Below are 16247 nucleotides of genomic sequence, written 5' to 3' on the forward strand. Positions count from 1 at the left end.
CAGGAAGCATTTAGTGCTGACAAAATTGCTTTTAGGAATGTATTTTCTTGAACATAGTGACGTGTTTTTAGAGATACAGCAAAGAAACACCCCTCATTCAGATTTCAAGGGACCAGAAAAAAACAACCGAATCATCTGAAGGTGGAATTATCAAATGGCTCTTGGGAGGCTGCGAAAGACCATTTGCTCTCTAGTAAGCATTAGAACAATGGTTATGGAAATGTCAAACTAGAACTGTTCCAAAATGGCAAATGGCTCCACACCCTCTTGCATCCTCCTCACAAATGCTGGTTGAGGTTAAGCCTCCTCACAATGGGCCCCACAGAAAGTAGGCTTCACTGCTCAAACTGAGAACAGCTAGTGACGAGCGCGCAGTTTCAGCACAGTGGAAGAAGAGAAGAGTGTTACGGTAGACAGAAGCATCAGAAATGGGCATCACTACAGCAACATCTTATAAAATAATTAGAAAAGACCAGCAACGCAGCGTGCGGCTTGGCTCGCATAGCTGGTGGACCAGCCTATAGCCACTGTTGCCACTAGCTGGCGGCTCATTGGTTCCAAGTAATGCTTACCTTCAGCAGTGCACATGGTATCTTGGGCTATGCACTGCATCCTTCCTTTTACTTAATGTGAGCTCCGTGCACATTTCATAAAGAGGCAGATGGTTTCGGGCTACCATTAAGGGGAGATGCTACTCGGAGAACTCTTTTAATGTTAACGTTAGGTGAATGAGAATTGTACCGTTTAAAGAGCTTCACCTTCTCTTTCCAAATGCCGTAAAACCTCGATACAGTAAAAGCTCGTTAATTCGACACTGACGGGACCGCGAAAAATTGTCGAATTAACCGAATGTCGAAATATCGAATGAACCACAAAAAACATGAAATTTGCCCCAGCATGACATACCTTTATTTGGCAAAGAAGTTTGTTAACGTCGTCTGCTTTTTTGGGCAAATTTGAGCGGCTACAATAGCTCTAACAGCTGCCAGATGCTCCGCGGCACGCGAACCATCCGGAATTTGTTCACAGAAGTCTTCCAGCACGGACAAGGCTTCTGCGGCTTCTTTCACCGTGCGCTTCGGCGTTTGGGGCAGGTGCTCACAATTGTCATCTTCCGACGAATCGTCGTTGTCGGCGCCTGTCACTTCTTGGATGATTTCGTCCTCGGTCAGCTGACCGGCAATGGCGACACCATCATCGATGGACACGTAATCCGCGAGCCGCACGGCAGGAGGCAAAACGCTGTCGAAACAGCTGTCTTCTGTGGTTGCGTCAGCTGCTTCTGTGGGCAGTTCCCCCACACCGCAGTTCGGTTGCACAAAACCGCTGTGCCGAAAGCAGTTCGCAATAACTGCTGTAGGCGTGTTGGCCCATTCGTGCGCCAGAATGTTCAAAGCGCTGAGGAGCGTAAGGTCGTACTTCTTCCCAGCTTCCATACAGAGAAGCATGCGCTGCAATACATGCTTTCTGTACTTGCATTTTATATGCTGGATTATGCCCTGGTCCATGGGCTGAAGGGCTGCGGTTGTATTCGGCGGGAGGAACACAAGCTCAATCCATTCCAGGCCCGACACCTTGCAGTGAGCACTGCAATTGTCCACAACCATGAGGACCTTCCGTTTCTCAGCTCGAAAACGCCGATCCATTTGATGAAGCCAGGACTGAAATATGCTGGACGTCATCCAAGCCTTCCTGTTGGCTTGGTATTCAACCGGAAGGCGCCGCGCGTTCTTGAAGCACCTCGGCTTCTGAGCCTTTCCGATCACTAGGAGAGAAGTAGCACAGTGACCCTTTCTTTGCTTCTTTTCCCTGCTGTGCAGGGGTCACCTTTAAAGGTGATCGTCTTATCCGGGAGTGCTTTAAAGAAAAGCGCTGTTTCGTCGGCGTTAAATATATTCGGAGCGTCGTACGCAGCTAGGTGTTCATGAAGCCCAGTGATCCGCCACTCCTCGATCCTGTCTTCGTCCACGGATGCTCTTTCGCCACACACACTCTTAAAAGTCAGATTGTGACGGCTTCTGAAGCGAGCAAGCCAACCATCAGAAGCTTTGAACTCTTCAAGGTTCATTTTTGTGGCGAACCTTTCAGCCTGGGCACAAATTAATGGCCCATTCACAGGGAGGTAGGCCTCACGTGCGTTTCTAATCCATCGCATTACGGCTTCTTCGAGTTCCGGGTGGGCCGCAGTCCGCAGTAGTTTCCTTTTGTCACCGTAGGCTTCACTGTCAAACGCCTCCATAATGCTGTTTTCATTCTTCACGTAAGTGGCCAAGGTGGTTCTTTTAACATCGTACTTGACCATCACGTCAGAGCGTGAAACACCATCCTTCAGCACCTTCAATATTTCCACTTTCGTGGCTAGGTCCTTCGCCTGGTTGTACTTCGGCCGCTTTGCCGATGTCGCCATCGGAGCACGACGCGATGGCGAGGCGCGCAGGCACGGCGCGCTACGCACTAGAAAACTGCACAGTAAACACGCTGGCAAAGCACGCAATATCCAGAAAAGGCGTGTTAGGGTTCAATAACCGCGATCGTAGCAGCAAGAAACACGGGGCAACGACGACACACGCCAAAATGAGACTTGCTGAAGATATGGTTAACACGACGACTGAGCACGACTGCAAGAGGCAACGAAGCACAAAGAAAGACACCGGGCGCTTCGGCCACTGCTAACCTTCCTTCCATCGCCTTCTCTCGCACTGCTGATGACGATGACCGTACGGATGGCCTACGCTATTCTTTTTTTCCAACTTTACAGTAGCGCCGCTCTTGGCGGGCCGTGGAACTAGGTCGAATTAACCGATGGGCGGTAAAATTTGTCCAAATTAATGAGAGTTTTGCCCCATAGACTCCTATATATAATTGTAGGGACCATGCGTGCAGGTCAAATTATCCGATTGTCCGAATTAATGGGGGTCGAATTAACGAGCTTTCACTGTAATTTAAACTCAGTTATTCAAAAAAAACAGACAATTCAAAGAATTTATGCTGCCCCGTAAATTCTAATGCAAATCTGACCAGATAATTCGAAGCGGCAGCCCGTAACCAACCCGGTTAATTCAAAGATGTGGGGTGTCATTCAGGAATGCCCAATCTAGATTTCACCTCAAACCGGTGAAGCGACGGCCCCTAGGAGCCACGAGACAGTGCCGCAGAGCAATTCCGGTGCATGATATGCGAAGTGCCACAGCCCCAGTACTCCCAGCATGAAAACCAGTTTGCGCTATAGCTTGTGGACTGCCGAAACATGCGCCTGCGCTTGTCGTGCAACGCTATCATTCTTGCTCCGTACCCGTGTCGGGTTGACTGTGTGCAATGCCGGTCTGCGATGTTTCTTTGGGTGGTGTGCCATGGTTAGAGGGTTAGGTTACCAAAATCTCTGATTACGTGCTTTAAGTACCGCTACGAATAAATCAACTTTTCTTCAGAAAAATGACCATCTGAAACTATGCACGGAGCTGAGCTATTTGCGGAGACTCAGGTAATTTTGGATGAGTGGTGCGTAGCACGTGCCCCATGCCAGTGCCCGTTCTCAGCAGGACATATTGGCTCCAGCTAGGTATGAAAGAGTCATTATTTCATGTGAAAATTCGTTCCACTAAAGCAAAATCCAGTTGCAAGCCTTTTACCTGGCTGTTCGTGCTGGTGGTCGCTTCCTGTGATGAGCGCTAGGCATCGCAAGAGCAAACTACCGATAACCTTTGAAGCCTGTGTCACGCAAGAATCTAAAACTATAAGACTTTTTGCAGTTCGGTTTGCGCTAGTCAATCAGGTCACAAACGAGTGTGGAAGGCAAGGTGCAGCTCCGTATTTCAACTTTTAATGACATTCTGGTCGAAATCAAGAGAAATAAATGAGCTTGGGCAGGGCATGTGATGCGAAGGCAAGATAGCCGCTGGTCCTTAAGGGTAACGGAGTGGATTCCAAGAGAAAGTAAGCGTAGCAGGGGGCGGCTGAAGGTTAGGTGGGCGGATGAGATTAGGAGGTATGCAGGCATAGGTTGGGCACAGCTGGCAAAGGACAGGGTTAATTGGAGACATGGGAGAGGCCTTTGCCCTGTAACGGGTGTAGTCAGGCTGATGACGATAACGATGATAATCATGGCTTCGGACTACTGTCCTTATACACTAAAAGCTCATTAATTTGAACTCTGAGGGGGCCGGAAAATTGTTCGAATTAAGCAAGGTTTCAATTATGGAATGGGTGCTAAAATAAGCGGTCATTGCGCCCCGCCCCACGGGCAGAATTCGGAGCAGTCACATCCAGACTCATCGCCAGCTAGGTGCTACTACACGCTTGTGGTGGGAGATTCTAAGAATAAAATTCATGCGGTCCTAATGGCAAATGAAATAAATTAGATCGGCCAGTTATGCGCCAGAAACAAGTACTGGAATGCATTCGCGTGATCAGCAAGCTTTAGTGCTGGAATATAAGACGCTATTTATACTCCAAAACATGTTTATTTTCAGGGAAGGGTTGTCAAAATTAAAATTAATCAGCGATGTGCAATCGGTTGCGTTTCTTCTGCTGAGACTATCAGCTTCATCTGAAGCTTGCCCAAGAGCTCCAGCTTAACGTCCGAATTCTCATTGGCACAGATGTAGCGTGCTGCAACACCCGAGCGCCAATGCTACTTCACATGCACTTGGTGGCGGCTTAGGCTCGTCACCGCAGCTGGACTCATCACTGTAGGCTGTGCTCACCGCACGTGAGCCCTGCGACGTCTGCTGAGAGCATGCAGCCTCAATTATATCAGCGTCACTCCAACGTCTCCACACTGCTGTCCACATAGCTCGCGGCACCAACAAAAAGCATCACGGCAGCACCCGAACCACCATACTGCGTTGTGTACACCACGCGATCGCGATCCAGTGACTGCGTTACAACGAAAACTTGGAACGGCTTGTGTCGAAGTATCGGCGGCGCGGGCGAGTGCTCCGGCAGCGAAAACTTGCTTTGGCATGCACCGAAGCGCAGGCGCTGCCAGCTTCGTCCACTCGGCTTTTTCCTTTTCCAATGTTTTAGATCCCTAGTAAATTTGCAGCAAGTTGTACCCGCTACGGGTCAACTTCTACCTACAAGGAGTGGTGTCAGCCAGGGGCTCCTAGTTCGAATGAACCGTAGCAGATGCAGACTTGTTAGAATTATCGGGAGTTTTCCCATTTGTATACACAGGGCTCTGCCGGGTCCCGGGCATCAGTTCGAATTAACCACAAGTTCGAATTACCGAGCTTTTACCGTAATCGCATCGCTATGCACCTGTTGCTTTGAGCTGCAAATGCTGTAATGCCATCCAGCAGGAAACGACAAAACCAAGTGAGGCCGCAGGGTGAAGCAGGGAGAGGTGCAGGAGGCAAGCGTTGTATGTGCCAACATATTTTCAGTTATAGTGAAGAAGTTGCGCTGAACGACTAGAGGCGGAAGAAGTGAAGTGGCTGTCCGGCTGCCCGGCAGACAACGAGCTCCCAAACCAGAAAACCACTGCTGTTGTACACATCCCGCCGTACACAGTCAACTCTTTTTGGCTAGCATGAGCTACGAGTTTGGTGGTGTGTCCTATAAAACAGTGCGTCTCGTAAGAGTTCTTCTTTTTCTTTTGTGAGTGCGAAAATAATTTGGGTTGATGTTCAGGCTTGCTTCACCGTATAGAATGGGTGGCCACAAGAATTCCACCATAGCCGTGATAAAAATGAGCCATGTGGGGAAGAAAAAAGTGTCACTATCAATCGCTTGGTTGTAACACTGTTTACACTGTTTAACCAAAGCTTTAAAACTCACAGTCAAATGTTTAAAGGAATCCCTCAAGGTGGAGAGAAAAAAAAGGCAGAGTAACCGCTTTAAAGCTGTCCTGCAGCGCATTTGGGAGGCGTGGATGACCGAAGGTGAGCACAGCTGCATTGCAACTGGATGCAGGAGGCGCGCTTTGTTAGCAAAGTTGTGAAGTGGGTCCAAGAGGCCTGGAGTACAGTTACAGTGCCAATGGTAACTGCGGGCTTTCGCAATGCTGGCCTGCTAGCTTCATCGGCGCCCGAGCACGACGATGATCAGAGCAACGATTCTGAATGCGAACATGTCTCAGCAGTGCTGCCACCAGAGATCGGCGAACTTTTTGATAGTGTATCCGAAAATGAAGCCTTTGAAGGCTTTGAGTAAAAACAGGTGTTGCTGCTGTGCCTATGAGAGAGATTTTTGGGGTGTGAGCGTAGCCTTTTTTCTATCATTTTGTGCCACGTTTTTCAAAGGCACGATGCATTTCGTGATGGTCACACAAGCATGTACAGTCAAGCCGCACTGCCCTAACTGGGTACACTGAGGTGCGTCTTATACAAGAGTGCATCTCATGTGCCAACTTTTCTGTTGAGAGCCTGCACACATGAGGGGAGCCTTATACATGGGAAATTCGGTAATTCGAAAACAGAGTTAATTCGAATATTTTTCACGGTCCCAATGATTACGAATTAAGGAGGTTTTACTGTATGTTTTTAGTTCTAAGACAGCTCGATGCCTTGCAAAAGTAAAAACTGTGCATGCTTGTGCAGCTACTGGACATAGCAGCACCACAGAGCAGAGCAAAATAGTTTTTCTTGTTCCCAACCCTCTGCTGAGCACAAATAAGCAATATAATGTCACCCCCTTGGCATGCAGAATTTTGAGACAATTTTATGCCTCGTGCTTGATTTTCAATGGCTGATCCCTCAATATTTTGAAACTTTTTATCTCTAACAATATTACCCAATGCATTAAACCTAGATACTTGAATTCAACCCATCATAAAGATCATCATCACCATCATCAGCCTGACTACGCCCATTGCAGGGCAAAGGCCTCTGCCATGTCTCTCTAAATTGCTGCGGCCCCCATATCCCCGCAAACTTCTTAATGTATTCCACCCACCTAACTTTCTGCCGCCCCCAAATTTGGTCTCGATGGGACTAGAGTAAGCACATAACTTATGCACAAAAGCCATGTTTGGCCCAAAATAAGAGTGAGAAAAACGAGACAGACTTATAAAAGTCGTTTACTACAGTTGCAGCAGAACCGTCTGCATTAAAAATTGAAAACAAAATGCAGGCCTAGGGCACCCTGATACAGCATACAGCTTTAGAACTAACTCGCATTATCATATGTTTTTCCTTGACAGCCCTTACTTAAGAGCAGCGTTCTCAAGATGAGCTTGCTTGGCTAGACAGCAGCGAGGGGACCTTGCCTCAGCCGCCTGCTTTGCTGACATGCTTGGAATTCATTTCTAGTCACAATATTTGCATAATTGCAGAATCTGAAAGAATTGCACAAAATCGGACGAGTTGGTTGTGCCTAGCTCCAACAGCGTGCACCACAGCCAGTGCTTCGATGTTCACGGCAAAATGGTCTTCCTGCTGGAAGTACGTCCCAAAGGTACAAATAATTCTTAAAAACCTGCTGGTGCCTGTGGTAGCTCCAGACACACTGGCTTTGTTGGTCAGATAAGAAGCACGTCAAGGCAATTATGGACCACCCGTTAAACTGCATGTAGCAAGTTTCCTTCTTAGCAAATAATTCCAAGCCAGAGACAATTCTCGGGAGAAATAAGATCCATCTCCATACAATCAGGAGATTTGGTCAAAATTCAGGAGTCTCAGAAAATTGAAGTCTTGAGAGTTGGCATCTGCCAAAGAAGCGAAGCTCACCAAAAGAAAAGCAAAAAATACTAACTGTCGTTCCAGTCCTTGACCTTGGCAACATCCTCACGGTCGCCGTCCTTCCAGTATTTGATGATAATTTTGGTGATGGGCATGCCGCCGTCGTCGGCCGTATGGACGAAGCCGAACGTGATGGTGGTAGGGGTCAGGGCGTCCACCCTAGGGCTGGGCAGGGCACCTGGCAAGCGGGCCTCCTGCAGCTCAATGTTAACCGAGCCCTTGCCCAGAAAGTTCTGCGCCTCGCACACGTAGGTGCCAAAGCGGTCGGGGAAGGTGGGCTCCACCGTCAGCTTGCTGCTGCCGCGGCTGCCCTCCACCTTGAAGTACTGGCTCGTGCGCTCCTGCAGCAGCTGCTTGCGGTAGTACCAGGACAGGGTGGCGTTGGGGATGGCCTCCGCCACACACTCGAGAACAGCGGGCTGCTGGCCCCATGTCTTGACGGGGTTCTCACGGGCGAACACCTGCGGCGGGACTGGGTGGAGGAGTGGGGAAGTGTGAGCAGGGAAGGAAAGGTGAACGCTTAGCCATATGCGACAAGTGCACGTGCTGCTGCGACCTCTCAGCGCACTCAGCTCTACAGACAGACTGCAAAACTTTGTTGTAGAAGAGAAATGAGCAAGCAAACAACGCTGTCTTTCACATAGACAAAAGGACATCAAGCCTGATGCCTTGTAGTCAGTGGATAAGTAGCTTCTCTCTCTCTCTCTCTCTGTGGATCATCTGCAGTGTCTAAAACAGCTCACCAGTGACTTCGTATGGCTCCCTTCAACTAAGTAAAACCTCGTTGATACGTTCCCGGTTCATACGATTTCCCAGTTTGTACGCTCAAAATCGCGTACATTAAAAATGTCCCGTAGAGTTACACTATATTTTTTTCGGTTAATACGTTCCCGAAAAACACACTTTCCCGGCTACTATGTTTAAAATTTCGACAGATTGCGGTCGTATCATACATTTATCCACACATGTGCAAGCATACAAGTGGGCCGAACGAGAGGGCATGCAACATGTTTTTTTGCGACAGTCACCCGCCGTGGTGGCTTCTCTGCAGTGCCGTGATGCAATGAGGCGAAGCAGCGCCATTACCACCACCACCACAATCAAGGGCAAAAAATAAAAACGGCGCGCTAGCATTCGCGATGGCCGTTTCTGCGGGGACACGATATGAAGAGGAGAAACGCTGAGGTTTCTTCGAGGTGCATAAGGGAAAGGAGGCGAAGCTTCTACGAACTACAGCGATGCGCTGGAATTTCCCCGTGTCGTAGAGAAGATGCAGTATCTGTGTATGCTTGCCCAATTCTTTAGTTACTAACAAAATTCAATCTGTCCACAGACTAACGATGATGACATGTCGCGCTTGTGTACAAAAACTGTGAATGATCTTGTGCTTTAATCAAAAATTTCCGCTGTCCAGATAGCGACGACGGTAACATGTGCTCTTGTTTTTTTGTTGTACTTTGATAAGATTGTCAAGCCAGTGATTTAGTTCTAGAAAGGTACCGAGAAAACATGTGTATTTCGCAGGCTGCCGGCACCGCAGACAAGCACAACAGTGCTTAAGCGGTGCGGGAATGTACACTTTGTAAACAGTTGGACAAAATAAAACATTATTATTATTATTATTATACAAACGGGCCGTGTCTGGGAAACGCAGCTTAAGCAGTAGAAACGCTGCGACAATCAGCCGCCGTGGTGGCTTTCCCACAGTACATGAGAGCAAAGGGGGCGAAGCATCCGAAAATGACACGGAAGAGATTTTGGTTACTTTCGTCACTGCCATCGACGGACTGGATGCGTTACGAATTTCCTCCCGCACTAAAGCAGGCGCGAACACGGACTGAATTCGGCGAGCACTAGAGTAGAATCTGTTCAGCTCTTGTGCCAAGAAATGCCAATCGACATTTTTATAAAGTGAAATTGTTAATAACTGTCTTTTTACCTCAATCAATAGTTACATTTCTCGAAATTAGGCGGTTTGGATCATACGTTTTCCCGGATAATACGCTTTTTCCGCAAAAAAAGAAAAAACGTATCAACGAGGTTTTACCTATATACCAAACTAATAGAAGAGTCTCATACACAACTGAGGTCTGGGCACCCAAAAGGAGAGCTTCCCCTACAGTGCAGCACCTCCATCCTGTGGAGAAGCCACACATTAGAATTTCACTTATTTTTGTTCTTTAAGAATTTGAAAGTAAATAATGCAGTGAATGGGTGCCTCGGAAGAACCACTACTCTTGCAGTGCAAGAGCACTGTGAAAGAGGCTCACTGACATACGTACAGAGGCCCAAAGTGGCAAGTGAGGGTCACCTGCCAATGCTGCATGTGGCGCATAGGTGCATGCTATTGCAATGGTGACAAACTGAGCTCACTGACCTTCTGAGCATTGTTTGCAAGCTATGACATCCACAATCATCAGTAAGATGCTGCTGCTAGTGCAGCTATGCGTGCCCATGGCAGGGGTCCTCATACTGGGTTCACTGGAACCCTTTGGCACCTAAATCTGTGCACGCCTGATCCCCCACCTTTCCTTTGATCCACTTTATTTTGGGACTAATAATATACTGCAATTGCATTTCCCAGTACAGCTAGTCGTTATTTATTGAATTTTAGCGCTTGCTGAGCCATGAATGCATAAGGATGTTCTTTTTTGCGTAAGCCAAGAGATATGCGGTTCCTCAGCACTCCTTTGAGAGCCTTCTGGAATTCCCCAAGACTGAAAAGATTGGGAACGCCTGGCCTAGGGCATGCCCACCCCCAGCAACACTCCAGCTGCATTCAACTGCCCATTCCACACTGTTTTTGAGACAGAATAGCAATGTTCTTTCTGAGGGATCCAGGAAACAAAAGCATGCTGGGGTGAAGAAAATAAATGAAAAATAAAATGCCCCTGCCTGCAGACAGATTAAATTGGGCAGAAAAAAGAAGTGCCCAGCCTGCACCACCAGAAGGCACAACAGGCTACTGTCTGCAGACATATTAGGCTGGGGCAACCTAAAAAGATTGAAAAATAATAAGACAGTGGCCATGAGAAGTAAACGTAACAACAAAATACAGGTGGCACATACACTGCACAGTGAGGTGACCGACACGCTCCACTTTCTCCGCCTTGTTCTCAGCCGAACAGTAGTAGAGGCCGTCCATCTCTCGTGTCGCGCTCATCGCGGTCATTGTCAACACCGTCTCCTGCTGGTCATTCTGGGTCTCCTGAAACTTGAAATGCTGCAAACATGATGGAGAGAGAGAGAGATTGCCTCAGGCCAAATGAGATTTATGTGCACTGACACTAACTTGTTTTCACTTTGGTTTAGGTTCGAGGCTTTTTAAAGTCAAGCAGGCTTCAGACAAAGATCAGTGAGATCAGCAAATGCTACAGCACTAAAACTGGAGGGGACACTTACGCTCCGCCTATTATTTAGTGTAACGGCGGCACCAGTGTGAATGCTTAACTGACAATACCACATTTCCTTGCGAACAACTTCCCTGCTCCAGCAAAATAAACATGCAAAGCTGAAAAAAATAAATAAGGAAAGCAGCTTCACCAGTGACACAAGGAAAGCTTGTGTGTGTGTGTATACTGAAGTAGCTTGGTAACTTGTTATTGGAGCACTTTTGCATCTACAAAAGAAAGGTGCATCCTACTTCAGTGAGGTCAAGAAGTTCTCAAAACTTCTATGATGGCACATTGCCCTGTGATGACTCATTGCCAGCAAGATTCAGATCACTGCTAGCAAAAGCAGTTATATAAAAAAAAGATAAAATGCCTTGAAAGAAGTTGCCTGCATTCTCTGGTCGATATGTGTCGTCACTGTTTCCACACCACGGCAAACCAACCTGGTCCAGAAGGAAGTGAGTGTTTCCATCCCGACGGATCTTCATGTCTGGTGTTGGCTTTCCATGAGCACGGCATTCAAGTTTCACCTCTTCTCCAACCGACACTGTAGCATTCTGGAATTCCGTGATCCGAGGCTTCACTGTAATCATCAAAGGCGCTCATTAGCCCCTTCAGCGGAACAGGCATATCCACAGCACCCAAATAACATTCTGGTCTTATATGAGCATTCAAAACACAGCACGGCAACACAACTGTGCAAAGCAATAACTTAAGTGGTGGCACAAACGAAGTGAACCATAACAAACACACGGTTGTTTTGGAGTATTGTGCACCATTAAATCTTTTGCCTGAACAGATACTTTGAGACATGCAAGTAGGAACTCACGGGGTTGACAGTATTAGTTGCTGATGCTATTTCCTTGCATTTATTTTTTTTTTCGAGCATTTCACCGGTCTTTTTTTTCCCCCCGTTACGGTTTCGCTATGCTTAGAGGAACTGACCGCCAACCAAAACGAGTCATAAGATTATGCCGAAAATTGAAAGATTTTGCCTCGTACTGTAAGGATTGAGCACCCGAACATCCAAGAAACAAGAATTTATACTTCAATTTGGCAATGAAAAACACACAAAACAAACTGAAGTGCTATCTTGCAGTGAAACCTTGGCATTATCGGTGACTCCCAACAACTGACCTCATCTCATTAAAATATAACTGATTTGTTTTAAGTGCAATGTTTTTCTTTTCCTTTAATGAATATTTATCATCTTTTATTGCATGTTATGCTTTATCTAGTGCGCCCTTCGATGAAAATCAATGCTCCCTCCACGTCACCACTGACGTGTTTCTAGCTTTTGTCACCAGATTGCGCCACTGTCACATTGCTTGGATGAAGCGGCAACCACAGTCCTCAAAATATTTTTCAACAAGGCGTATTACCATGCCATTACAGCTTCGAGTTTGGAAACTAATCGACGCTACTCCACACTGAAAACCTATAATTACTGCCTGGTGGCTGAGATCTACATTAGTTTTTGGTGCATTACTTTTGCCAACGTTCAGTCATCATCGCGCTCGCTGATCACTGATTCCGGCATCGGGATACATCAAAACTGCACTGATACAAGCACCGATAGAAAAGTTCTTAAAAACCTGCTACAGCATTTCTAAAAAAAGCCATAGCAGAATCAAGTACCTTATATCCGGCACACGGGCAGTCAATGAACCTCTAACGCAATGGTGAAATGGCCAGTGCCATACGATGGTTTTCAATGACCTCTGAACTCAATGGACATCAACTCAATGGAAGTTCATGAATGGCAATTGGAATCTCACGGGCCATTGAGAGCAAAACCTCGCCTTGACCATACTTTGAAAAAAGATCACATAAAACTCGAAATAAAGAAAAATATTTTTGGTATCATTGCAAAATTTTAGACCACATTAGCCAGTTTATAAACTAATTTTATTCGGTTGCCAAATGACAGCTCCGCAGAACGGCCGGTGGTCAGAAGTAAACGAACCAACGCTTATCTTGCTGTGCGACATCGCGGTATTCTGCTCTTCTTTTTTTGCCTATTGGAGCACTTTATGACAACGGAGACCAAGAAGTGCCCCATGAATGCTGCAACGATAGTACCTATGAACATGACAAAGATGGTCACTGATCTGTGGCATCTTCGCCGACAAAACGTGAATGCTTCTGAAACAAAGTGTGTATTGCTGATGTCGCCCCACCATCACTATCTCTAGATTGTGCTGAACTGTAAAGTATTTAAATAGCTTTTTCCGAAAAAAAAAAAAACATTTCACTTGAAATAGCACTTGCTACAACATTCAGCTTGTTTTACTCAGCTTCACTTCCGATCTTTTTTTTTTTTTTCAATGTTGATACTCCTAGCCTCTTCTGTCCAATCGCATATTTACTACTCACTCGAAGATCATTGAAATTTTCCGCGTGGTAGCGATGCATCTGGATGGCCTTATTAAATTTTGGTGTCCATTGACTCAATGGGCATTGAAATTGCCCGTGTGACAGGGGTATTAGACAGCAAGCTTTCCACTCTGCAAAAAAAAATTGGCTGCTTGAAATTCAGCGGTTGGTAACCATGCTTCAAATACAGTAAAGCCTCATTGAAATTTTCACAGGTAATATGATTTCCTGGTTCGTATGCTCAAAATCGTGGGCATTAGAAAGTCCCATACAGTTCCACTATTTTGTCTCTTATTACAGTCGCCGACCAATATTTCGGACGCCCAATTTTTCGGACCTGCCTGAAAATCCGGACCTTGCCATGGCACCGTCACGCGCTCCATAGAGTCAATGTATAACACCGACCAAAATTTCAGACGTTTGAAATCCTTCTCGTTCGATTTTCTGGACTTTTTCTTTCAATTCGCGACTCAACAGCTACCGAAAACGCAAACAACGCCGGTGCCATTTTGATTTTCTGGCCGCTGCCATTTTGGTTTTCTGCAACCTCGAAACCACGTGTCATATCGGCCGCTGATCACGCCATCGAAACCGGAACCTCGCATACCCAGTATAGCCTCGATAGCAGGTACCGCTTGCTGCACCCTCCCGCCAGTGCCTGCTCTGCCGTGCTGCCGTCTTGCACTGTCGTCAGTCGCCGCAGTCGCCATTCACGTGTGTTGTGTTGTGCTGTTTCCATCGCCGCGTCCGCGTCAACTACAGGCAGTTACCGATGGTGCCGACACCGCCGTCCTCGTCCGCTTCCTCGACAAAACCATCGAAGCGAGGAAATTACAGCCGTTTTACGCTGGAAAAGAAGGCCGCCATTATCAGACAAGTGGAAAGTGGCCGGTCGCAAGCGGACGTTGCAAAGCAATTTGCAATCTCGAAGCAAACTATGTCAGATTACCTAAAAAACAAGGTTAAAATTCTAGAAGCCGCCGAGAAGTCATCTGGATCCCGCCACAAGAATGTCAGCCAAGGTGCCCACCCGAAGCTTGAGGAAGCCATTCTGGTGTGGCTGAAAGCTATGATTGCCAAACAGGCGCCGGTGTCCGGTGATGTTTTAAAGAAAAAGGCAGAAACCCTGGCGCTGCAAATGAATATTGAAGGCTGCAAGTTTAGTGAAGGTTGGGTCCGAAATTTTAAGAGGAGACATCACCTCAGCTTCAAAAAAATGTGTGGCGAGAGTGCCGCGGTTGACGAGCCGGCTGTTGAAAGCTTTCGGTGTGGCAGGCTGCGGTCATTGCTGCAGCAGTTCGCGCCCGAAGATACATTTAACTGTGACGAAACCGGCCTCTTCTACAAGCTGTTACCGGAAAAAACCCTTGCTTTTGCCGGCGACCCTTGCCACGGTGGCAAGCACAGCAAGGAACGGCTGACAGTCCTTGTCGGCTGCAACATGCTCGGCACCGAAAAGCTCCCGATGCTGGCGATAGGAAAACCAAAGAATCCAAGATGTTCTAAAGGAGCGCATATTCCAGTGCTGTACGAAGCCAACAAGAAGGCATGGATAACGCAGCACATTTTCGAACATTACATCCGGAAGCTGGATAAAAAGTTAGAGCGCCAAGGACGCAAAGTTCTCATGCTGGTAGACAACTGCGCTGCACATGGGCATATTCAGGATCTGAAAGCCATGCAGCTGGAATTCTTGCCGCCGAACACGACGTCCCTACTACAGCCCATGGACCAAGGCGTTATCCGGACACTTAAGCACCTCTATCGGTCACGCATGCTTAGTCGCATGGTGCTATGCGTGGACAACGGCAAAACTTAGTGTCGACTTGTTGTCTGCACTTGGCATGCTTTCCGATGCATGGAAGGTGGTGACTGAGGACACACTGCGGAATTGCTTCCGCCATGCGGGTTTCGCGATAAGAGACGAAGTGCCGTCGTCATCCGATGATAGCGCCAGTGAAGCTCATCAGCCATCTTCATCTGCTGACCTCATCGAGCACTTGCTCGCTGCGGGAGCCGTTCCCATGGGAGTGACGCTGGAGCAGTTCGCCAACGCTGACAGCGAGATCGAGCTCTGCGCTGAACTGACTGACGACGAAATTGTTCGCCAGGTGCTGGACACTGATGACTCGGGTTCCGACAGTGAGGAGCCGGAGACTGTGCTGCCAACTAGCAATGAACTAACCCGAGCTTTAATGGTGCTTTTGGCTGTGTACAGCGAGAACGTCACCCTTGCCGACGTGCAAGCCGACTTACTTGTACGGCAACGTAGTGCCCCGCAGAGGCAAATTGACCAGTTTTTCAAGCCGCTCACTGAATAAAGTGACTTTTTTAGCGTGAATTCGTTTTTTCGGACTGCCTGATTTTCCGGACGCTATCTCGGCCCCTTGAGGGCCCGAAAAATCGGTCGGCGACTGTAATACAATCCCAGATATCATGCTTTCCCAGCTACTATGTTTAAAATTTGCACAAGCTCTGGTTGTGTAATATGTTAAGCTATCAATTGCATATGTGCAAACATACGAGTGGGACAACCCCGCCAGCACGTGACATGTTTCGTGAATGCAATGACAGTCACCAGTCCTGGCGGCTTCTCTACTGTACCGAGGAGCAAAAGGGCAAAGCAACAACCAAAAAAATAGAGAATGGTGCGCTGGCATACAAGCGGGCCGTTCCTTACGGAATTTGATGTGAAAATATAAACGCTGTATCTTCTTTGCAATGCCCGAAGCCAAGGTGGCGAAGCAACTGAGAACAACCATGCGCCTACACGTGAGCGGACCGTGTTTGGGGAGTACAG

At 47.4% G+C, this 16247-nt stretch overlaps 1 protein-coding gene across 7 annotated transcripts in view; it reads right to left on the reverse strand.

Moving 5' to 3' along the window:
* Nucleotides 1-16247, reverse strand: part of Fas2 (neural cell adhesion molecule fasciclin 2) — a 143706-nt gene that overhangs the window by 32624 nt on the left and 94835 nt on the right. For all 7 annotated transcript variants that reach the window (XM_077628010.1, XM_077628009.1, XM_077628006.1 and 4 more), the window contains exons 8-10: nucleotides 11515-11654; nucleotides 10749-10902; nucleotides 7693-8151 (exon numbers count right to left, since the gene is read on the reverse strand). In XM_077628010.1, the coding sequence (XP_077484136.1) occupies nucleotides 7693-8151; nucleotides 10749-10902; nucleotides 11515-11654 (753 nt within the window). The remainder of the gene's footprint in view (nucleotides 1-7692; nucleotides 8152-10748; nucleotides 10903-11514; nucleotides 11655-16247) is intronic.

This window comes from Amblyomma americanum, chromosome 6 (genome assembly GCF_052857255.1).
Source record: "Amblyomma americanum isolate KBUSLIRL-KWMA chromosome 6, ASM5285725v1, whole genome shotgun sequence".
Taxonomy (NCBI): domain Eukaryota; kingdom Metazoa; phylum Arthropoda; class Arachnida; order Ixodida; family Ixodidae; genus Amblyomma; species Amblyomma americanum.